This window comes from Tachypleus tridentatus, chromosome 6 (genome assembly GCF_004210375.1).
Source record: "Tachypleus tridentatus isolate NWPU-2018 chromosome 6, ASM421037v1, whole genome shotgun sequence".
NCBI lineage: Eukaryota > Metazoa > Arthropoda > Merostomata > Xiphosura > Limulidae > Tachypleus > Tachypleus tridentatus.
Genome location: NC_134830.1, coordinates 137,377,977 through 137,403,295, shown reverse-complemented (window position 1 = coordinate 137,403,295; position 25,319 = coordinate 137,377,977). Strand labels below are relative to the sequence as shown.

Sequence of the window (25,319 nt, the reverse complement as noted above, 5' to 3'; positions counted from 1 at the left end):
AAAGGTTACATTGAAGGACCCGTTTATTTATGAGGTAAACTTGTTACGAGATAGACTTTTTTCTGACTGCTGTAGTAGTCTAACATCTAGAATTCCAAAGCAGTTCCCTAAAGAAAATAAATTATCGTTACGTTTTATTTACGCGTGATTTTTGGCTTTGTTTGAGTTGGGTTGGATTGCGAAGAAGTACCATGCATTGGAAAATGGGAAAGGAAACTGGAAGCGTCTGGAAAGTTTGTTTCACTGCCTGACTACGTAGCTCCGCGGAAAAGAAAACATAAATCACCGTACTGGACTGTAACACGATACGAGACAAGTTGGAAAAACACTGTAACACGATACGAGACAAGTTGGGAAAACACTGTAACACGATACGAGACAAGTTGGAAAAACACTGTAACACGATACGAGACAAGTTGGAAAAACACTGTAACACGATACGAGACAAGTTGGGAAAACACTGTAACACGATACGAGACAAGTTGGGAAAAACACTGTAACACGATACGAGACAAGTTGGGAAAAACACTGTAACACGATACGAGACAAGTTGGGAAAACACTGTAACACGATACGAGACAAGTTGGGAAAAACACTGTAACACGATACGAGACAAGTTGGGAAAACACTGTAACACGATACGAGACAAGTTGGGAAAACACTGTAACACGATACGAGACAAGTTGGAAAAACACTGTAACACGATACGAGACAAGTTGGGAAAAACACTGTAACACGATACGAGACAAGTTGGAAAACACTGTAACACGATACGAGACAAGTTGGGAAAAACACTGTAACACGATACGAGACAAGTTGGAAAAACACTGTAACACGATACGAGACAAGTTGGGAAAACACTGTAACACGATACGAGACAAGTTGGAAAAACACTGTAACACGATACGAGACAAGTTGGGAAAACACTGTAACACGATACGAGACAAGTTGGGAAAACACTGTAACACGATACGAGACAAGTTGGGAAAAACACTGTAACACGATACGAGACAAGTTGGGAAAAACACTGTAACACGATACGAGACAAGTTGGAAAAACACTGTAACACGATACGAGACAAGTTGGAAAACACTGTAACACGATACGAGACAAGTTGGGAAAACACTGTAACACGATACGAGACAAGTTGGGAAAAACACTGTAACACGATACGAGACAAGTTGGAAAACACTGTAACACGATACGAGACAAGTTGGAAAAACACTGTAACACGATACGAGACAAGTTGGGAAAACACTGTAACACGATACGAGACAAGTTGGGAAAACACTGTAACACGATACGAGACAAGTTGGGAAAAACACTGTAACACGATACGAGACAAGTTGGGAAAAACACTGTAACACGATACGAGACAAGTTGGGAAAACACTGTAACACGATACGAGACAAGTTGGAAAAACACTGTAACACGATACGAGACAAGTTGGGAAAAACACTGTAACACGATACGAGACAAGTTGGAAAAACACTGTAACACGATACGAGACAAGTTGGGAAAAACACTGTAACACGATACGAGACAAGTTGGAAAAACACTGTAACACGATACGAGACAAGTTGGGAAAACACTGTAACACGATACGAGACAAGTTGGAAAAACACTGTAACACGATACGAGACAAGTTGGGAAAACACTGTAACACGATACGAGACAAGTTGGGAAAACACTGTAACACGATACGAGACAAGTTGGGAAAAACACTGTAACACGATACGAGACAAGTTGGGAAAAACACTGTAACACGATACGAGACAAGTTGGAAAAACACTGTAACACGATACGAGACAAGTTGGAAAAACACTGTAACACGATACGAGACAAGTTGGGAAAACACTGTAACACGATACGAGACAAGTTGGGAAAACACTGTAACACGATACGAGACAAGTTGGAAAAACACTGTAACACGATACGAGACAAGTTGGGAAAACACTGTAACACGATACGAGACAAGTTGGGAAAACACTGTAACACGATACGAGACAAGTTGGGAAAACACTGTAACACGATACGAGACAAGTTGGAAAAAAAACAACTTTTCAGTCAGTTTATTTTTCGTAACAAAATTACAAAAGTTATAAATTATTGCTGACCAGACACACTGTCCTGTATCATCCATGCTGGATCAGAATTTTGAGATAAGAAGTCCTATAAAATCGCTTTTGGATTACAGGTTTGAGATGCCGAGTCCAACAGAATCGCTTTTGGATCAGAGTTTAAAATTAAAAGGGTCTACAACACCATTAACTGTTGGCTAAGAGTTTAGACTTTAAAAGGTCTATAGCACAATTAACAGTTGGATAAGAACTCATACTTTAAAGAGCCTATAGGGCCAATTTTGGCTCAAAGATTTGAATTAACGAGTCCTCTAACATTATTTTTGACTAAGAGTTTTGAGATAAATTGTATAGGGTCACTTTTGACTCTTATGTTTTGAGATAAATGTCTTAAAATCGCTTTGTGGTCAGAATTTTGGAATAAAAAAGTCTTATAAAGCCACTTTTGGCTTGGAGTTTTAAGATAAAAAGTCCTATAGCATCACTGTTGGTCCAGGATTTTTGTATAAGCATGCCCTGTTTCTTCCTATACTAGATAGTTTTCACCTCAACTTTCACTAGTAATTTATGAAACCGACACTTACTATTTGTTGATATTTAATTATCACCAATTTATTATTATTATTTACAAAAATGGTTATCGAACAACGCTTCTATTGATACAGCCGTTTCGAATATTTTTCCACAACAGGGATTTCAGATTTATCATGTAAAAATATAAAGTGACCTTGATACGATATTAAATATATGTCGCAAAGTGAAGTCCTTCTGTTGGTCTGTGGTACGTTTACAGACTTACAGTGCTAAAATTCGAGTCTCGGTTCCTGTAGGTAGGCACAATAGTGAGAGCCTATTGTGTAGCTTTGTGCTAGAGCCAACAAGCGTGTTGTAAAAAATGTTACAATTGCTTATCAGCCAATGGCAAAACAAAAAAAAAAAAAACACGAACTAGAATGTTGAAAAACAAGAAACATAAAAGCCAAAATTTATTATATAAACCTCTTACTTTTAGATGAACTAAAAAAATATTTAAATAAAAGTAAATAAAAAGTCTTTGTAACAGAAAGAGCGAGTTCGATCGACTGTGAAAACGAATCTCCTAAACAAACAGAACTCAACGTCTCTCTCAGACATACACACATATATATGTGTGTACTCACACCTATTACAGCTTAGGCAAGAGAAAGATGTAGAGAACAGATTAAAGATCACAAATATTGAATCTCAAACGACTCAATACAGCACAGATCGCTTGCTTTCTTCAGCCTGTGTACCTCTTCAAAGATTACTTCTATTATAAACACTGAACGTTTCGTGCGTACGGCTGTACAAAGCCTACGCGGGTTCTGTAGTTGCCATGGTGACAACTACAAGAGTTCCTTTTATCAGGCGCTTATCAACAAAACAATTGTACTTGTCAGTTGAGAATATCTAGAACTGGTTTTCAGATGATATCCTAGTCTAGAGATATCTGACGGTGGACAAATAAGGTATTTACCTATTATAGTAGGAGCGCGCTTTGAAACCAATTTTGTCTTCTCTTCTAACAACTTCGTCTGTTTGGTTCAGTAGCACAAATGGGAATGTTTTCATTTTATGTGCTGTATATAACAGATAAACAGTTTGGAGAAACAAAAAAAACGAGAGATTTCAGAGCATGATAAACGTCTAAGAAAATAAATCATGCTTGTGGAATAATGTATTCCTACACCTCTAAGAAAATAATTCGCCATCTCCGAGAAAGAAAAAAAGTAATCCTATAAACATGCATGCTGATTCAGGCCTTTGAGATAAAAACTCCTTGCTAAACGAAGATACGTCTTAGGTTGTTGTTAAGCTCAAATCTACACAATGGGCTATCCGTGCTCTACCCACCGCAGCTATTGAAACTCGATTTTTAGCGTTATAAACCTTCAAACTCACGGCTGAGCCATTGGGAAGGGAAGCAGTAGAAATGAAGGGATTAGCTAGGTTAATTCATAGCTTGGAGATAAATATTAATTTATTAAATATAACATTTATACTACCATTAAAACGTACATATTACATTTGTAATAAAGATTCACATTTGTCGTGTATATTTTATTACTGATTATTATATCGTGAAACTACCGAAACATGTACAGTCTTTCAGTGTTGGCTGTTTTCCAAAAACTATAGTGCATTTTGAATGTTGTTCTGGCTTTCATAATTTTTGCACATATTGCCTTGATTAAGTTTTAATAAAAAAGCTCTCTCACACCACTGGTACTTTAGAGTTTCTTGTACAAAATATAACTGTTTACAGTATGTGGAGTTTGTTTATAGTTTTCAGTTTCTATTATTATTGAATCACTCTATTTTTTTGTACAGTTATATTTTAATTCACTCTTAAGGGCGTTATAACTTAATGCCCGATTCTACTATTCTTTGGTATAATAATAGCCCATGAGTTGGCGGTGGATGGTGTTGTTTAAGTTTCCCCTCTAGTCTATCACTTCTAAATTATGGACGACTAGATCAGATAGTCTTCGAGAAGCTGTGTACGAAAATTGAACAAATAAACGAATATTTTAACAGAAACGAATTTAACAAAAAACGAGAACTCGGGGAAACAATAAAAAGGGCAAAAACCGGGAGAAGATGGCATACAAGACATCCTCTCCAAAAAAAGACACTCCGAAATTATCTGAATACATAACGGCAATCTTCAACCTATCACTGATATCTGGATATATTCCAGTTTCTTGGAAGCATGCAAACGTATAAATATTCCAAAAAGAAGAAAAGCCAGCCAATAAACCATATAGCTACCGACTAATTGGCTTAACCATATGTATGGGTAAAAATTGTTGAACGAATATCGGCAACAGATTCTCCTGGAGATAACATTAGCATTACCTAAAGTACAAAATGTTTATATAAAATTCAGACAAACAACCGATCACCTGAATTAAATAAATCAATAGTAGATAGCTTTAATAAAAGAGAACGCACTGTTATATGCTTTCTTGATATTGAGAAAGCTTTCAACATGGTATGCCACAACGGTCTAGGGGACTACTACGCTGACTCTCACACTTTTTGGAAAACAGAAAATGTAGAATAAATGTTGAGGGAATCTTCTCAGAGTTATTCACTCCAGGGGCAGGTGTACCTCAGGGAGGGGTGTTACCCTCATCATGTATGTTACCAAAATGCCTCTGAACGATCCAGATCATGGATACTTGTCACAATTCGCTGATGATGTTGCAGCCTGGAAAATTGCCCCACATTATTAATAGCAGCTACAAATATACAACCCCAATTAAATAGAATAAGTGAATACTGCTCAAAATATGTAATTAAAATAAACACAACAAAAACCAAACTAGTGGTTTTCACAAAATTAACCAAATACAAAAAAGAACAACCTGAGTTATACATGAGCGGAACACTTCTTCAGACTGCTACATCCGCCAAATTTCTAGGATTAACATCCGACTCAAAATTAGCATGGATAAACCATTTAAATAATATTAGAACGAAAATATGGCAAAGAACAAACTATGCTAGGAGTCTAACTGGTAAAAACAGTGGAGCAACAGCCGACAACACATTAAAAATCTACAAAATATACATCTGACCTATAACTTGCTATGCAGCTCCAATATGGATAAATGTAACAAAAATACTAGTACTAACCAAATTACAAACAACACAATACTCATTACTTACGACAGTATAAAAAGTCCCTAGAACTACTTCCTCTGATTTCATACACAAAAACTGAAACATAAAAACAATAACAAATGAACTCCTACATAGTACACTAAATTATTTCGATAAAAATTGGAGAAAAAATAATTTATTATGTGAAGTAGACAAATATTGCATACATAGTCCTAAGGACCTTTCTCCATTGAATATATACATAAGAAATAAGAACGGGTCATCTAACTACTAAACTAAAGCCCACATTAGTTTTGTGGACTAAAACTACAACGTATTGTAGTGTCCTACATAGTACACTAAATTATTTCGATAAAAATTGGAGAAAAAATAATTTATTATGTGAAGTAGACAAATATTGCATACATAGTCCTAAGGACCTTTCTCCATTGAATATATACATAAGAAATAAGAACGGGTCATCTAACTACTAAACTAAAGCCCACATTAGTTTTGTGGACTAAAACTACAACGTATTGTAGTGTCCTACATAGTACACTAAATTATTTCGATAAAAATTGGAGAAAAAATAATTTATTATGTGAAGTAGACAAATATTGCATACATAATGAAGATAGTCCTAAGGACCTTTCTCCATTGAATATATACATAAGAAATAAGAACGGGTCATCTAACTACTAAACTAAAGCCCACATTAGTTTTAGACTTAATTTAAAAAATATTGTAGGGTATTTATGTAAATATTCATAATTTAAGCCTATAACTACTGAACGTGTAAAGGATTATGGAACTTTTAAGAGAAATGGTACCTTTACACAAATGTGCATGTAGATAATACATGAACAATGCCCTGAGAGGGGCCGGAGTAAGTGCGGGTTACTCTGGCCCTCGTTTATTATTTATAAACACATTTACCAGAAGCTGTATATCAACGTACAGGAGGGAGGAGTAGTCAGAAGAACCTGACCATCCGGGGTCTTTATACCCAAATACCGACAAAGAAGAAGAAACAAACTGATTTCTGATTCTATCAGATTTGCATCGTTTTACAATGAAACTATAGCACAGGTTATGCTTAGCTAACATATTTCTGCACAAACTTATAATGATATTGTAATCCGCAAAGGAAAATGTCTCGGGACAATAGAACTATTTGAAATGGTTTTCTTGTTTCAATTCTAGCTGTTCCCATATTCCCAATTCCATTAAAAGTTCCTTTTTTTTTTCGCTGACGTAAACCAGATTGCTGATGTAGTCTCGCCTTAATTAATAACCAATCACGTACAAGTAGTTTTTGCTCAAATAAAGCTCTGTTTATTTATTGGCGGCCACGTTGAATGCTGCTCCTCTGCTATAGGGTAAAGTAATGTACCGACATTAAATGGCCTGCACATAAGAGGGATAAAAAGAAATCTCAATATTTTCAATTTGATTTTTTTCCTTTTGTAGAACTTTCTAAACTTATTTAAAACAAAAAATATTTCTTAGCATCTGCTGTAATCCTAATGTAATTAATTATCAACGTTTTTTGAGTAAGAAAAAATACACGTGGGTTTAAAATTTGACCCGATTTACTCTCCTGACGCCCATGTATATCACACTTAGGTTGTTTTTAGGGTTTTTTTTCTAACACTAATTTATTACTAGAACTTATTAATAAACTAATCCATTTTCAAGTATTGATATATTGCATTTTAATCTTTATAAATTTTCATTTGTGTGTGTTAATTTTCACTAATTGGTTTGTTCTTGGACAATTTGTAAAACAAAATTAGCTTCGGTCATTTACAAATTTCTTTCTTTTAGTTCTATCCAGAAATTTTGATCAGTTAATTTGTACAAACTTATTGTAAATTAATTCGAAATAGTTTCTAAGATGATATATCTCATTTATACTTCATACAAAATAGAGTTATCACTGACGTTGCTAGAAATGTTTCTATGGGTGGGTCGGGTGGACAAAACGTGTAATTTTTCAAATTCTGGTTGAAGGGGAGATTGTTTAATTAAGATTTTTATTTATTTTTACCACAACTCACTACTGGGGAGAGTTATCCCCAGTCAACTCTGTAGTTACACCACTGACAGTGTTATTACTTCATACTTTTAAATTAAACCAGCGTATATTTTTCATAAAATTACTTGGAGAAACAGCATATACTAAGAAATGATTTATTTATTTTTCACAACGTGGAGCTATATACCCTCAACCCCAGCACCCTTGTTTTTATCGTCATAGTAACATATAATCAATATTCAACGTTGACTAGATCTTTATTTTAATTAACAACTGAACGTAATCAATATGTCTTGTCCTTTCGATAACTTTAGCAGAAAGTCGTGCCGTAATACTTACAGTGCATTATTTCCGAATCAAACCGAAAAGTGAAAGGCTAGTTTAAAGTTTCTGTTTCTGTGATTGAGAGATAATTGTCTTTCCCTTATTCTGGCCCCAGCAATAAATTAAAAAAAAAATGTTTTAGTGATTTCTCATTGCGTTGACTCACAGTGTCGTGAGGAGGACTCCCTCGGTGCTGCCACCTGGGTATGAAGCGCGTAATAACAGCAAATCACGTTAACTGTCACCGTAATTGATATTGATAAGCTGACGAATATCTCCTGCCCGGCCTGACGTACGGAAATTATTGAAGCTGGGGTCAGTCCAGCTACTATTAATGGGCAAAGGAAAGATAAATGGGCCGTAGTTTCTTATTGCTTATTGTACCACCAGACAACAGATGCAAAAACATTTGCTACAACTGAATGACTCTGTTTCTTTCCTTTTTTCTTTTCAACTGCAAATAAACTAAAAACAAACTAGAAAATAAAAACTAAAGTCTTTGTTCTGTCCTTGTACAGTCTTACGTTTTTACTGTTGTTTTGTTTTTTTCAGAAACAAATTACTTTCGAAACGCGAACATACAATTGCTTCTACCGGTTTAATCAAGAAAGTTTAAGCCACTCAGTAATCTAATGTTTAACCTATGTTTAGATGATTTTCAAGTTTTTGCAGTGTTAGACCTTGGGAAATGTCATTATAACGACTTTAATTGACAGTTAGAGAAAACCTTGGTGCACTCTCTGCTGAAAAAGGCACTGTTGCTAACTCTTGCTATAAGATAATTGGATGTTCGGTAACATATAATTTCCTCTAATCCATATATCTCTATGAAAGTGACTTACGGTTCGCTTCGTCGAATTATAAGGTTTATATTCACTGAAGCAGAACAGCCATCTTTGTTTCCATGGTGACAAGCGGGCAGCACGAGATTCATGTTGTATAAGTTGATACACCTCGGATTCTTTTGAAACTTTCCCGTGCTGTCAGTTCTCCCTGTGGCGGTAAATACAATGTCTGCACCACCTTTCTGGACAATATCGTGGGTTTCCAGACTCTCTGGAGGATTAAGAAATAATAGTTTACAGGGTCTCAGGGATATTACGAAATACAGTTTACAGAGCTGAGTATGATCCGTTGATTAAATATTGAATACGATCTGATTTTAACCGACGATGTTTCTGAACCTGACGTCGTTTGGTACTACAGTTGTTATGAAAAAGCGAAACGGGAATTACTTCGTTTCCTGTACTTTTCAGGATTACGATATTGAAACAAACTTTAGAAATTTGATAAATATAAATAAAGTTATTTATTTAAGTTTCAGAATAAAGTTATTCTTGTATATATGTTTACTATAAGTAGGCTTAACTTGTTAAGGCGTTCAAGCACTTTTGTTTACTGTGATGTTAATTCGAAGCCTTACAACACCAAGTATTTGAATTTATTTTAGGAGCATTTTTTATTTATCATGGTTTTACTTTGAAACCTTATAACAACAGGCAATTACTATTGCGGAGACCATGGCTCTTGTTTCGAAATGACTTGTTTATAGTTGGGCAGCTAGTCTCTGGTGTGTCCAATAGGAATGCACGAGCAAAGCCATTTACTTATTTCCAGTCCTTTGGAACGTTTCCAATTCGGCGAAGTTGCTAGGCCTAGTTAATATATTTGCCATACTTCCAAGAGTAGATAAACTGGGACTTCTTTCTCATGCGGAGTGACACCATCACTGTAATAGTTCTGGAACAGCTTAAGTCAGAATATTTTCTGCCAGTTGCTAGAAAACCTGATGTCTGTTGCATTGCGTTTTAAATCACAGACAAACAAAAAATGTTATGTGGTTAAAAAAATAATAATCGTAAATAAAAAACTGTCGTGATCTCTCTTCGTTTTCCTTTATGTTACAGTGCAGATCTTCAAATCCCAATCACTGTTGTTGTCCGATTACAAGACAGGCTAAGAAAACGCGTATCAGAGAAGCGTAGTTACTGTACAGTTTAATTTATCTTTGCAAGGTGATTATTCAAGTAAAATTAAAAAAAAAAATCGTGTATAACGACAAACCCTAAATATTACACTCTCATTGAGTTACATAGGAACTGGGACAACGTAGTAGTTTTATTGTTTCTGACTGGGTCGATCCCATTGGACAAACAAAGTTCTGAACTAAAAACCTTCGTCAGTAAACAAGCCACGTCACCTTGAAAAGCGATTCTGTTATAGTCGCCAAGGGGGATTCGGTTTACTTTCCATCAGAGTCGATATTATTAGGCTATAAGGGTTATTTGAATTCGCCACAACCAAAAGTAGCAGGAACCACTTTCACGTTTTTCATCAGTTATATTGCAAGTTTAAGTGAATCCGAGCGAGAGCGTATCAGAATTCGTTATTCTCTACGATTCAAATACGGCCGAGTTATAATTCCAATGCCGTGACAGAACTTGATTTCGTTTTCCAAAATATTATTTACAAATCAGTATACATTTTCAGATGATAGCTGTTTTTTCTCGTGACTGTTCGTTTTTAAAGTGCAGACTTACCACAATGGGCTATCTGTGTTCTGTTCACCGAAACTTGATTTTTAGTGTTATATTGCTGCTGAGTCACCGGGGGTGGTATTAATACGGTGAGGTAAATTATTTCACAATAACATGTTCCTACGTTTAGAATCTGTTACAAATAATAAATAAATTGGCCCAAAAGTTGAAATTGTATCCAAGAAAACTATTATCTTTAGTTGTGGCTTCCTCATTTGGCAAACGCTAACAACAACAGAATCCAAAATGAAGACGATTTCCGTGTGTTAACTGTAATCTTTGCGGTTTTCTTAAATCTGTTTGATCTTAAAATATTAGACATGACCTAATACCTGTCTGAAAGCTAAAGAAACGTTCAAGTTTTGTGGACCGTTTAATCACAGGCGAATTCGCGAGGCATCTCGTTTTAGTGCAGAGCACTCTAGCGAAGAAAGATGGAGTTAGATACAGTACTCTGCGATAATAATAATGATGACAATAAATGTAAATTAATGGGAAATTATGTATGTTCTTAAATGGATTTCAAATAAAATTATCATTGTAGAAACAAAGATGGCACTGTTTCCTGGGATCATAAATCTCAAGGCCTCTGTTCTGGTACGAAACAGAATATGACCTAAGCAAAGCTTTACCACGTCCTTAGGGATTTAGCCTTGAATAAACACGTATGACTGAACCAACTCTGATCAAACTTACAGCTGTCTTATTTCTTCTGTGAATTTTTTTATTACACCTACGCCCTGTTTAACAACTAGGTGTGGTTACATTTTCATAATATTTCCTAACCTAAAATAACTTTGAATAGCGTAAATGTATATTTTGAGTTTAGCTCTAAGGACATAGTTTACTCTAATGGGGGTTATTATTAATTCTTGTTTATTTGTTTTATTGTTTGTTTTTTTAATTTCGCGCAAAGCTGCTCGAGGGCTATCTGAGTTAGCCGTCCCTAATTTAGTACTGTAAAACTAAAGCTAGTCTCCACCACCCACCGCAAACTCTTGGGGTGCTCTTTTACCAACGAATAGTGGGATTCACCGTCACATTATAACGCCCACACGTCTGAAAGGACGAGCATGTTTGGTGTGACGGGGATTCGAACCCGCGACCCTCGGATTACGAATCGAGGGCCTTAACCATCTGGCCATGCCGGCCCCTAGAACAACTGACGAGAGCTAGAGTAACCAGTCAACAGCACCAGCCGCTAATATGACCTACCGTAGCGGAATTAACTGCCACACTTTTAACGCCCCAACATCTAAAAATGCAGAATTCATTTAGCGGTATATCGCTGTTTTAACATCGGGGTTTCCGATCTTTAGGTCGGCAGATATGCATCAGGCCACGCCCGCCTCCTCCAAGAATTCTGAGGATCGCCTGTATCAACCTCTATACTCACACGTATAAGATAGATATATTTTGTGTACACCTTGTTTTTTGTTTTGATTTTACAGTTCCTTATACCCGGATTAAACCCTTCTAAAGACCACGATATCTCAACTGAATCCTTATCGTCTGTAATCAGTACAACAGTAATAAACAAATACCATAATTGTATCTGTATGGCGTCTGATCGATAGTAATCGATAAAGTGAAGCGAGACGTTAAATGTTTTATATTCCGAGTTTTTCATATCCTGTGTATAAGCAGTGATCGTGGGGGGGGGAGGATATATAAAATAATTAACGTGGCTGCGAATGGTTGCATAAGGCGAGAGTCGTCAGTTCTCGGAACTAATTTCGACGAATAGTAATTTTTCTCCTCAGTTTTTGTTGCTTTTTTCATAATTCGTAATGCTTTTCCTCCCAATTTTGTAGGTTTTGGTTTCGTTACATTCGAAAACGAAGACGTTGTGGATAAGATTTGTGAAATTCATTTCCATGAAATCAACAACAAAATGGTGAGTGTGTATTTTATTCACTTTCTTTATTTAATCAGTTGATTACATTTCAGGTTACTATAGTTACTATTTCTCAAGATAGTCTTCACTGAACATTTTATTTATCTCTGTTTATAATATCGCATTCTCTATTCCTACTGAAACAATCCATAAACAACGTTTTTAACTCATCTCCTATGTTGGCTGACTTGTAGAGAAACGTCCATAAACAACGTTTTTTAATTAATATCTTATGTTAGCTGACTTGTTAAAAAACATCCCATAAAGAACGTTTTTTAATCCATCAACTATGTTGGCTGACTTATTAAACATCCTTATAAACAGTATTTTTAGTTCATCTCCTGTTTTAGCTGGCTTGTTAAAAGATCCCATAAACAGTTTTTTTATTTATTTTCTGTGACTTGTGAAAAATATTATTTATGATAGCATTGGAACAAGGACATGGAAGGTAGGACCAGGAGTACCCGCAGAACAAAAAGAAGTCATTTTCTAGTCATGTAGTCGTCCAGTTGACGTGGTCGCTTCAAGTCAGGTTCATTTAAATTGTGCTGTACAGCTTATAGATGGGACAGCAGTAAAGTACGACAAAAAACAATTAATAGAGACACGAGTAAAATGATATATTGAAAATGGTGCCTTAACGCTTCGACCATGTAAATTGACATATTTGTCACGAACGTCGGTAATAACGTTGTACATTATCTTCTGACATGATATAGATGTTAATCGAACTTTATGAGGACGATCTGTATATGTAGCTTGTCATCACAGATGAGAGCCGTAACGTCATGGATAGTTATAAAATCATGTAGCAAGCTATTCCTTAAAAAGAGAGAGAGAAGAGAAAACAGAAAACATTCCTACAGCATTTTAAGAAAGAGAACTTTCAATATTCTTTGTGGTACTTCGCATGGCAGAGCGTTTAATACTGCAGTCGGCTTCAAAACTACAGCCTCATCGCGGTACAGCGGTATGTCTGCCGACTTACACCACTAAAAATCGAGTTTCAGTACAGGTAGACCATTGTGCAGCTTTGTGCCTAATTAGAAGCAAACAAAAAACCAAAAATGCAATCCAAACAAATTTTCAATAATGCCTTCATCTGCGAAATGGAGTTCGTAGCTACGAAAAAGAACCCTCCGACCCAAAAATCAATTGTGAGCTTAATTCTTAATACCATTAGCACGACAGTAAAAACAAATTTAAAGTTCACAAAAGGTGATAAATTTTTAGCCACATCTCAAAATCAATAGCCGTCTATGAAACAGATGGCCAAAGAAACTGAAATAACAGCAATATTATTTAGCCATAGACCGCTTAAGCGTAAGTTATCGACGTAGTTGTCTGAAAACAGGAAAGGGATCTTAAAAAGTTTATCAGGATATGTTATCTAAGACTGAACTCACTTTGCTAAGCTTGTTGCAATTCAAGTTGCGGTGTCGTAATAGTTTGTTTGTCTGTAATTAAGCACAAAGTTACACAGTGAACTAACTAACTGTGCTCTTCCCACCACAGGTACAGAAACCCGGTTTCTAGCGTTGTAAGTTCGCAGACATACCACTGGACTGAGCACGACTGTGGAGAGAAAATAGTTCCAAAGGAACAATGAAAGAAGGGTTAATGTTATCAGAGACAAGATGTGAAACGTGAATTGTACGATAATATTAATGTTACCTGACATAATCATGTAACACTAAAGTCACTCTTTTAAAATAATTAATATGATGCCAGCAAGATTTATAATATTACCCTCCTTATATTAACATAGTAAATAAATATTTGGTAGGATATGTACCACGAACTTTACTGTACTGACGTAGTTAATTCCTGTTATGAAACATGTTAGTACTAATAATCTACTGTCTTAGCTGGATTCCTTATCGATTGTGATTTCATTAGTAATGACCAAGACTTTGGAACCTGAAAAGCGATTTTGTGAACGTTCTGAACAGGAAGTCCTAGTTCGAATTTCTATCACTGTGTCCTTTACACTGATAGTAACGTTATTAACGATTGCATGTATATTATATCAGTAAGATATTTAAACCTTAACGTGGTTATTTTCTGAGTTTAGTAAACCAAGTTATATTTTGGTGCGCTAGATATTATAAGAATAATTAGTAACGGCGAAGAACTAAATTGTTAAATAAAGACGTGAACAGTCTTTGAATTAGTCTTAGAATATAATGTATTTACATGTGTATAGGTTGAATGTAAGAAAGCCCAGCCGAAAGAAGTTATGATGCCGAGTACCCTTGTTCGTGGGAGAGGAACAGGCAGAGGGGCCTTTGGTAAGCTGGTATTTGATAGAAAAACTAAATTTTTAATACTGCCTTCTCACTCAACTTAATCCAGAGAGTTACGTTAAGATAGTGTTTGGCATGATTTTGATTTATTATAATTTGTATAGTTTTTTTAAAAGGCAGCTGCTCACACTAAATGAACTGAAGAACCAGTAGCAACTTAAGGAAATTCATTCTGCGAAAACGTACAACACTACTTAAAACCGTGTTCAAATACAATGCTACCGCAAACCAAACATTACAGAATTACTGTTTAGTTTTAACAAAAACAGCAGTGTGTCCAGTCCTGGATTACCCAATAGGCAGACTAAGCACGTGCTTTGGGCACTAGCAGAGCAGGAGCTAAAAAAAAAATGATTTTTTGAAATAGTTTGACATTTCAAAGAAAGCATGGAATCTTGGGAAAAATCAAAACTTTGTTAGAATTTCTTACAAACTCTTTTCCCATTTTTGTTCTCTTTTTATTACTTATCTTCACCTAAAACAGGTCTGCATTGATCAGTATAAAATTTATAAAGTTGTATGTGTTTTTTTTTTAAATATACACAGATGATAAACTAACTGCTCTGCAGAATGCTCTTTGTCTCAGAAGAAAAGAATAAAAAACCCTCAGAAAACAACAACAACGTGTCAGGCAGACTTTATTCACTTTCCCTAGTGTGCATAGAAGCGGAAATACTTCGTCGACTCAGTTTCGATGAAATTATTCAAGATTTTGAAATCAGAAAATATAGGGCCCGGCATGGCCTAGCGCGTTAAGGCGTGTGACTAGTAATCTGAGGGTCGCGGATTCGCATTCGCGTCGTGCCAAACATGCTCGCCCTCCCAGCCGTGGGGGCGTTATAATGTGACGGTCAATCCCACTATTCGTTGGTAAAAGAGTAGCCCAAGAGTTGGCGGTGGGTGATGATGACTAGCTGCCTTCCCTCTAGTCTTACACTGCTAAATTAGGGACGGCTAGCACAGATAGCCCTCGAGTAGCTTTGTGCGAAATTCCCAAACAAACAAACAAGCTTAGGGCCTGTAAAAGTAATAATCCGGCTGGCCCTGAGTGTTAATATTTGATTGTTTCAGAATTTTCGCCAAAAACTACACAAAGGGCTATCTGTTTATATCCAGCCCTAATTTTGAGTTGATAAACTAAAGTAAAGGCAGCTAATCGACAAAACCCACTACCAACTCTTAAGACATACATGTTTGACCGAACAGGTAACTAAACACGCTTACTGAAAAGTTAAATGACGAAAGAACGCAGTATCTTAAGTCTAACACACTTTTCATTAGTTTACATACTTTACGTCTCCTAAAAACACATACCATGACGTACTGAATTAGCTTTAGGTTTATGGACTGCATTTGGAATGACCGTTACTCTTATAACCGTTACGCATCATGGTCCCAAGGTGTGTATTATGCTTTGTACTAAAAGGCTGTAAAGAGTTCGAGTACACTAACCAACAGACTATGCCTGGCCTCCATGTAACAGTTGTAAACTTAGAATACAGTTTGTTTGTATTTTAAAGAAAATATGTCCGAATACAGTACATTAACTCTAAGCCTTTTTCCTTTTCTTTCTTTCTCTGATATGAAGACACAAGTGTTAAAATTTTGTTTTGTTTGTTCAAAACACTTTAGTTTGAGACTATACATTTAGGACTAGTTCAGTATATCAATGTGTGTGCTTTTAACAAACATAAAATATTCAAACGAATGAAAAGTATTTTAGATCTCAGGTACCACACTGATTCAACGACTGTCTTTAGTTATTTTACCACCTGATACCCCTTTTTTCTTTTTTTGTTCAACGGATCTTTAAGTGCAAAGTGAGTTATTATGAGCGGGAAAAATCCCCTCTTTCGAAATGGGGCTTTAGCTTTATCCCTACGTAACACGCGATAACACAGTAAAGAAAAGTGTCTTTAGTGACTTCAAGAAGTAGGCTTAGCTTAAATTACTCAGTGCACATGATCAATGATACTTTTTATGGCATCAGCAAGTAGGCTTCGTTCCTTCAGTGCGTGTATTTTATGTGATTATAATAATGCAAGGCTATCAACACACGCGCGCACTGAGCGTGAGGCTCACCCATTTGGGTTTGTTCTCACGCTCACACGCACTAGGAAACAAAATCTCATGTTTTAGGCAAATTGGTAGTTTTCCATAACGCATTGTGATCATATGTATCTAGTCAAATTCAGAATCACAATAAAAAATTTTAAAAATCGGGGGGACATGTCCCCTGAACACCTAAAAGCCACCCACTTTCAACATATTCCTAAACATTTGCAGGTCTAACAATGTATGATTAAACTGTAAGAAAAGGTTATTATTTGCGTGAGTACCTTTAATATAATTCTTAGAATAGTTATGGCGAATTATTGTAAAAATATGACCGATATAAAAGTTTAAGACATGAAACAGGTTTTCGTTACTCATTTACTCTACATTTAGAAAAACGAAATTATTCATTTTAACGTAAATTATGGTGTTAATAGCCTATACATAGTTTAATAAGTGTTCAGTTCAGACTTACGATTATTCATATTTGTTGACACTCTTCGTCCACTTCCAGACCTTGTTTGGCCACTTGGAGCCCTCACTGATGGTAAGTGCCCACTCATTTTTCAGTTGTATGAAACTAGTTCCCATCATTTCCTGTAAACAGCTAATTATATTTTCCACTTGCTTTTCCTTTCCTACACGTGATCCATTATATTCCTGTGTGTACTCACTCATACGTGTAATGTCTTTCTGTAAACATTTGTTCACAGTGGATTGAAATCAAATTAAATAGAACACACATAAAAAGTCTTAAAATAGCTATAAAAACCTAAGAACAAATAAATAGTAGCTACAAACTGTGTTGCGTTTATCGCAGTAAAATTTCAAAACCAAAATATATCACTAAACGTTGTTAGTACCTGTTTCTTGTGCAGTATCATTAAGTAGTCAAGTTGGATTGAATTAACTTTTGGTTTTGGTTTAGATTCTGACGTCCTGTGTGCCCCCCTGTCTTCAGTTGGGTTCCCGGCCTATAGCTACGGACGGGCAAGTTATCCAGGATACCCAGGTTTTGGCCATTTATTTGCAGGTATGAACTTTGACATGTAGTAATTTTGTGCCTCCTTCTCTCTTGACCTTGTCACTATTTAATCATACTCGACCGTCGCATGTAATCCATTGTATGCAAATATTATAAACCCGAACTCATCTTATATTGATCTGGACATGACAAAATTAAAAGTTTCAAATGTTTATTATTCTTATGTTTGTTTTTCGAGTTAAAACTTGACGAAGGAATAACAATAATTAAGAAAAGTTGTTAATTAAGTCTGGATATGACATAACAGAAGGAAAAAAAAAACGACACACGATGCTGTTCTTGTATGAGAACAAAACGAATACCGGGAGGTGTAACATAAGCTCTTAAACTAGACTATTGAAGGATGGGAAGTGATAATTCTTCACGATTGTACTGGGATGACAATATAAGACGCATGAAAATGTTTGTATGCGTTTTAAAAGTCAAATACAGCACTCAATGTGAATAGTTAAGCCTAAATTTAATATTAAGTAACGTAGTTTTAGCGAGATTTAATTAATAATAGATATCGACGATTTAATGGATGAAAGCAATTTGTAAAGGAAATGTTAGGTTAATTATTATTATTATATAAAATAATACTACTCGTAACCAGACCAGTCGGCAGCTCGTGGGGCCTAATCCCCTTAATAATATGTATTACCGAAATATGTGAATATTTTGGTGTAAAAATCTAGTTAAAAAGCTGCATACCGATGAAGAAATTCAAAATTAACGTTTGTAGATGTTTGTATAGCTTCTTAATCAACATTTGTTTTATAATTATATGTCTAAATTCGTTGCGTTAGTTCAGCCTCAAACGCAAGTAGAATGTCTATCATTCTGACCCTTATATCTGTCTCACTGCGACCCATCCCCTTCCGACTAGGAAAACTGAAGCCAGGTATAAATGCAATACAGTTTCGTTATTGTAAGATAAATATTAGTTAAGCAAGCTTGGTTTTGAATTTTGCGCAAAGCTACACAAGAGCTATCTGCGCTAGCCATCCCTAATTTAGCAGTGAAAGACTAGAGGGAAGGTAGCTAGTCATCACCATCCACTACCATCTTTTGAGCTACTCTTTTACAAACGGATAACAGGATTGATTGTCACATTATAACGCCCGCACGGCTGAAAGGACGAGTATGTTTTGTACGACAGAGATTCGAACTCGCGACTCTCAGATTTACGAGTCGAGCTCCTTAACAACCTGGCCATGCCGGACCCTATAATGAGATTGACCGTCATACTATAACGCTCCCACGGCTGAAAGAGAGTATATTTGGTGAAGCCGAGGAGACAAACCCGCGACCCTGGGATTGTAAGTCGAGCGCCCCAAGCCACCTCGTCATGGGGGGACCAGTTAATTAAGCCCATGCTTTCCATTTTCACAGCCAATGTTGCTTGAAGAAGAAAACGTTAAATACGTTTTTTGAACATGTTTCGGTTTTCTACATATTTCAAGTTTTGTTATATGTAAATAATGAATAAATAGCCAGTGTTAGGATAAAATAAATAACGTTGTGTTATTAATTCATACCCCATAAATTTGCCTTGTAAATAACTTAAATAAAATTGGTAATAATTACAATTGACTTAATCTTACTCGTACTATAATAGTTGTTCATTAAAACTAATAATATACACAGCGTCTAATCCAATACTGTCTTGTACTTCATCTGGCCTTATGAACCCTGTTGTTAGGAGCAAATCCTAGCGAGACTGGATATAGCGGATGTAGTGTGGTTAACCTATTATATTTTCCTTTGCTTTCACTCGTGGATTGTTATGATTAGTAGTTTAAAATTACTGTGCATATTTATAAACCTGGAAAAGCTTATTAACTATGTGCCTAAACTAAAACTACTTTCGTAAAGAACCATGTATATTTTTTGAGTGAATAAGTTAAATTATTGTTCTATATTTATTCACACTATGGTATGTTTATTGATATATTTTTATCACCTTGGTTCTTTTACAAGTCATTCTAAGCTTGTTCTGAAAACTTCATAAATATAAACTTTTATGCATTTTAAAATATAAAACTACTTTAATGTGGAAATTAGTTGTGTATCGTTTAACTGAAATATCGTTTTAAAGAACTTAGCTGATAATATGCTATCAAATTAGTAATATATCAAAACATAGGGAAACTTTCATGTTATCTTGCTACGATTATGCCTAACTTAGATATAACGGTATCCTCTTAGAATATAAAGTTTGACTGATGAAAATGTTTTTAAAACGAATTTCACAAGTGCTATACAGACAGCAATCAAAATAAGAAATGTTGTTTCTATTTTAAACAGTGAACTAAAATTAGAAACAAAACATATCGTTCATTTACTCTGCAAGTGAATTTACCTTAACACCATAGGTTCGAAATTGTATCTTTACAGGCTCTAATATAGGTGACACTTTAAACTTGTTCAGAATGTTGCAAATTCTTTGTGCCATTGGAAATAAAGATATTAAAACATTAATGTTTTATACGGGCATTTTTACTTCAGTTTTTTTGCTGTTGTTTTTTCCAAAGATGCCTTAGAATGTAGAAATAAGCCTATGGCTTATACCAGAACAAGAAATATTATGATTTTAATATCGCTATAGAATATAAAATATCTAATAATTATAAGTATTATATCTCTCAGTCTTGGATAATGCAATCTTTTCAATAGTTAGCTTCTGTGTTATTAAAAGGTGGAACCATAGCTTGAGAAAGCTACTAATTTAATAAATAGATCTTATGTAACATTACACCAATAGTCACGTGCTTACTTTTAACACAAAGATATTTTACTTGCGGTTCTTTTGCTTGCGGTTAAATGTTATAAACAAACACAATTATTAATATTTAAATTGATAGTAGTAGAAAAAGTACAATCTTGCGGTTTTATTGTTTTTGTTGGGTTTTTTTTACTAATATTAATTCGTAATATTACTTTACTAAACCGTAAGCCTAAAGTCAAACTCGTAAAATTATACACGGACTTTTCTCTACGTTAAAATACTTTTATTTGCGATCTTGCAGTGCCCTTCATTGGGTAATAATATACTCAAGTTAGGCCTAATAAGAAATTGTACAAATTTATTTGTTATTCATTTAAGAACCCTAACTGCTCCCCGCTAGTAAAGCGGTATGTCTCCGGATTTACAACGCTAAAATCAGGCGTTCGATTCCCCTCGGTGGGCTGAGCAGATAGCCCGATGTGGCTTTGCTATAAAAAAAACACACAAACACACGAACCATAACTTGTATATTTTTAAAATTATTTCTAAGCTTCGTATGAGCAAAAGTCTACAAATTTCTGAGAAGTGTATTGCATAAACGATGTGCTTGTTTGGTATCTTTTACTCCAAAATATTGTATACACTAAAAAGTTTCATAACACAGATCACAAATTTTATGCCGTTCTGTTTTAGAACTTTTTTTTCTTCACAAATCTCATTTATTTTTATTGTCTATGATTTTTATTTTTGTGTCATATGTCATTTTCAAAATTAATTTATTCGGTATAGGTTCTGACCCTTTTAAATTAAAATACCTTTTAAATTACTTTAATTAGCTTGGAGCAATCGCAAACATTGAATTCATGAAATTCGAGTTAGGTGAAAATTTAATTATATAAAAGCCAGTGTTTGTTACGTCATGCTTGATTTCTAGAAGTAGGAGGTATCAGAAAAGCCAAAATGCACTTATCTAAACCGAATAGTTCGATTATTGTTTGTCCATTACGATTTTAGTGACGGGAGGTGCAAGGGGGCTGTTAGGAGGTACCATCAATCCGTATAAGTGAGCGTTGGTATAAAAAGCCTAACATAAAGACATAGTGTGGGATCACCTAGTCTATAGCCAAGTGCATACAGTTTATTATGAAAGTAAAAATGTCGATTTAATTTCAAATTTAAACCTTTTCTGAATAAAACTATTTTCTATTATATTCACAAATGTTTTTTATAAACATTAACTTTTCATTCGACGGAGACTTTAAATAAATGAAATAAGATTTTTTTTTTCATTTTATACTTTCAGTGACTAGACTAACAACAATATTAGGTTATACTTTTGTTGCTAAGCAACACTACATAAAAGCCATTGTTGGAACGTAATGTTACCAAAACGCACTGGCTTTTCTATATATTAGTTGTAATCTGATTTATTTTTTTCCAATAATAATTTTATAACTACGCCACGAATTCTTTTCATGTATGATCTTAATTTTGATTGGCTCACAAAGGAATTCACCGACGTTTGACTGCGTCGTCTGTACTTTTCTGTCTATTTGTTGGTCAAGCATGAGTTTACAAAATTTATTTATTTCAGTTAGCTGTGAAATGAGAGATTAGAGTATACTATGGGGTGATGGACAGGCTATACGCTAGTAGTTTAATATAAGGTACTGATAACTCTCATAAATCTTCTTTCCCCATTTTTAATATAGGAAATCTTCGAAAATAATTCAATTCTGCCTTTAACAAATTGTATATGCTCGAAATAACTTCAAAAATTCACTTAAAAATATTTTTTCTCTCTTACAAAATAAATAACCACGATTTAAATTGGTTTGAGTTAAAATTATTGAATGATTATAAATTGCGTAACAAAATGCATTTAGCCCTCTTTTCTTGGCGAAACTAGTTTGAATTATCGTGTGTATTAAAGAAACGTTTTATATATGTGAAAAGACCTCAGGAAATAAAAGAAACCTAATGGTATAGTTTCTGTCAGCAACTAAGTTGAAGTCTATTGATCCTTTCAATAGAGGCACCAGATTTTTCTGGCATGTTGCATTACTGTCTTTTCACTTCCATAAAAAAATATTTCTTGATATCACTTATAACTTGAATCCACGTTTACCCAACCTTGCCGAAATTCTTCTTCGTATTTTTATAATACAGCATTGACTTAATGTTGTGTGTGTGTGTAATTTACCAACAATCGATTTTGCTCACTGAATGACGTTTTTTGCTTTCCACGAACCCCCCAAAAAAGTCACATAATTCAGTTCTTATTGATTTTGTTTATAACCTAAATCTCTCAAGAAATGGTACGTTAAGCCTACGTGTCTCAGAACTGTAATACAGTATTAACTTGTTACCAACTAATAGTATGTCTACGGACTTACAACGCTAAAAATCAAAGATTCGATTCCACTCGGTGGACTCAGCAGATAGCCCGATGTGGCTTTACTACAAGAAAACACACACACACCAACTAGCAGAATTCTTATTTTTTTACAACGATGATTGTGAAATTCTGGGTTTTCGAATACGTTATGTTCATCACTAGAATTCCGAAATAGACATTGGTTATCATCAGATAAAACCCGATCTCACATTTGTACGACTTTTTCCCATATTTCATGTCTCTTACTGTTGTTTACTTTTAAATTATCTCTACGATTCTTTTGAGGCAGAGGTAACGAACATATTTTATGAGTTATCTATTCCCTATGAATATTATTTCATATATATTTGTGTTATTACTCTCGAACTAAGAACGATTACAATATAGCGAGAGAAAACTTATCAAAATGTTTATTTGTTGTTAAGCTCAATGAAACCCGGTTTTTAGCGTTGTAAGCTTATAAACTTGCTGCTGAGGGTACGTATGTATGTAAACCAAACAGACTTACTAAAAAATCTCCTTAAATTTACTGAAAGGATTCATACCCTTCCCCCCTTGGTTTTAAGGCACATTGTTTGAAATTATTTTTTCAACAACTTGATTGGGGACACATGACTTTGTATGTCACAGGAGGCCCCAGGAACATACGACTCATGCAGAGAAATTTAAACAAAAAGATAGCATGAATATTCTAATTCATTCACCCAATTGCTACTGTGGTCCTCTATGTATCTTACATAGGAAGTAGATCGTTTCATCCAAGCTTTTGGAGGTGTCGGTTGTTTTTTTTTGTTGTTGTTTTTTGTATAAGTTACGCACAAAGCTATACAATGGACTATCTGTGCTCTACCCACCGGGTTTATAGCGATGTAAGTCAGCAGATATTATCGTTGTGTCACTAGGGGAGGGGACCAGTTTTGTTAATCTGAGTGCTACAACAACTAAAAATAATTGAAGTTAATATTTATGATGTAATATATGGACTCCACCTTTAGTGAACAGTTTTAGAAAGTCAGTAATTTGATAAAGCACCCTATTTTAAAACCCTATGGTAATAACCACTTTGGTTTTGAAGCTCACGCAAAGCTACACGAAGGATATTTGCGCTAGCCGTCTCTGATTTAGCAGTGAAAGGTTGGAGGGAAGGCAACTAGTCATCACCACCCACCATTAACTCTTGAGCTACTCTTTTACCATCGAATATTTTTTCTTTTTGTTTTGCTTTTGATCACTAAAAATATAACTCCATATGCGTTTCACATTTGTAAATTTAGTCAATTTGCATTTTGTTAATATCGGAAGAACATGGCGACACACGTATTTGGGTCTTTATTTTGTCAAAAGCGCTTTTGCTAAAAATATTTACCGATAGGTATCTTCTTGCGTGAACATTTAATGCGAAAGAACATTTATGATTTCTCTCAACACAACAGTAAGAAGGAACGTGTTCACAAAACGTCGATAAAAAAATTTTGTTTCTTTTTTTCTAATTAGACTCAGTTTCATTATTAGAGATTACATCCCACCCTAGTGGTGAGTATAACCTCCAAAACCATAACTATTCATAAAGTTTCGCATTACCTCATTTATATGCCAAAACTATTTTTCAGACCATTACTTCCTTTAACGCAAAGCTTCAGAATTGGCTATCTATGCCGTTTCGGTTGCGGGGATCGATTTCTGGATTTTAATGTCATAAGTCTCCTTCCCGACCGATTTTACGTCCGGTTCCAATAAAAAATGTTTTTTAATTAAAAGCAGAACCAAGACTAGCGGTGGAATGGAGGGTGCGGGGGGAGGGGAGTGTTTGCCGGCTATTAATTTAATTTTTACATTTATATTAGATTCGGCTCCACTACATACTTCAATCTTTTTCTTATTCCCTCTTTAAAAAAAACTGGTGTCGGGACTGGTAAAAAGAAATTCATTAGTAATACAATTCAGTACTGGGAACCGATTACGTTTGCAACAGGAACGTCAATTAGTGATTAAGATAGCAACCCATGCTATCTATAGATTACCAGATAACAACAACGTTGATTCCTTTATCGAATTAGTGTACACTAGAACAGAACGTTGTAAAGGAATTGTGTAACGAACTCAAGCAGTGTTAGTGTTATAATGTTTCTACAAACACGTCATTAGTTGTACAGTAGGCGTGTATAGTTCGAGTTTAGCCTAAAGTACCAAAATATCGGGTTAACGAAGAAAATTTCTTAAAGTTACTTTATTTTATTATTGTTTTCGAAGTATTCTCAGACACCAGGGGGTATGGAAGCACTTTTCTTCAGTTGTTAT

General features: G+C 35.0%; 1 protein-coding gene and 1 long non-coding RNA gene across 8 annotated transcripts in view; one reads left to right on the top strand and one right to left on the bottom strand.

Annotated features, from left to right (window-relative positions):
- LOC143253789 (uncharacterized) overlaps positions 1–9,446 on the bottom strand; it is a 34,662-nt gene extending 25,216 nt beyond the window's left edge. Inside the window, exon 1 of the long non-coding RNA XR_013029847.1 lies at positions 8,916–9,446. This is a non-coding gene — a long non-coding RNA (uncharacterized LOC143253789). The remainder of the gene's footprint in view (positions 1–8,915) is intronic.
- Positions 1–25,319, top strand: part of LOC143253788 (RNA-binding protein Musashi homolog Rbp6-like) — a 205,186-nt gene that overhangs the window by 163,919 nt on the left and 15,948 nt on the right. For all 7 annotated transcript variants that reach the window (XM_076508163.1, XM_076508161.1, XM_076508162.1 and 4 more), the window contains 4 exons: positions 12,425–12,507; positions 14,714–14,798; positions 17,383–17,415; positions 17,797–17,901. In XM_076508163.1, the coding sequence (XP_076364278.1) occupies positions 12,425–12,507; positions 14,714–14,798; positions 17,383–17,415; positions 17,797–17,901 (306 nt within the window). The remainder of the gene's footprint in view (positions 1–12,424; positions 12,508–14,713; positions 14,799–17,382; positions 17,416–17,796; positions 17,902–25,319) is intronic.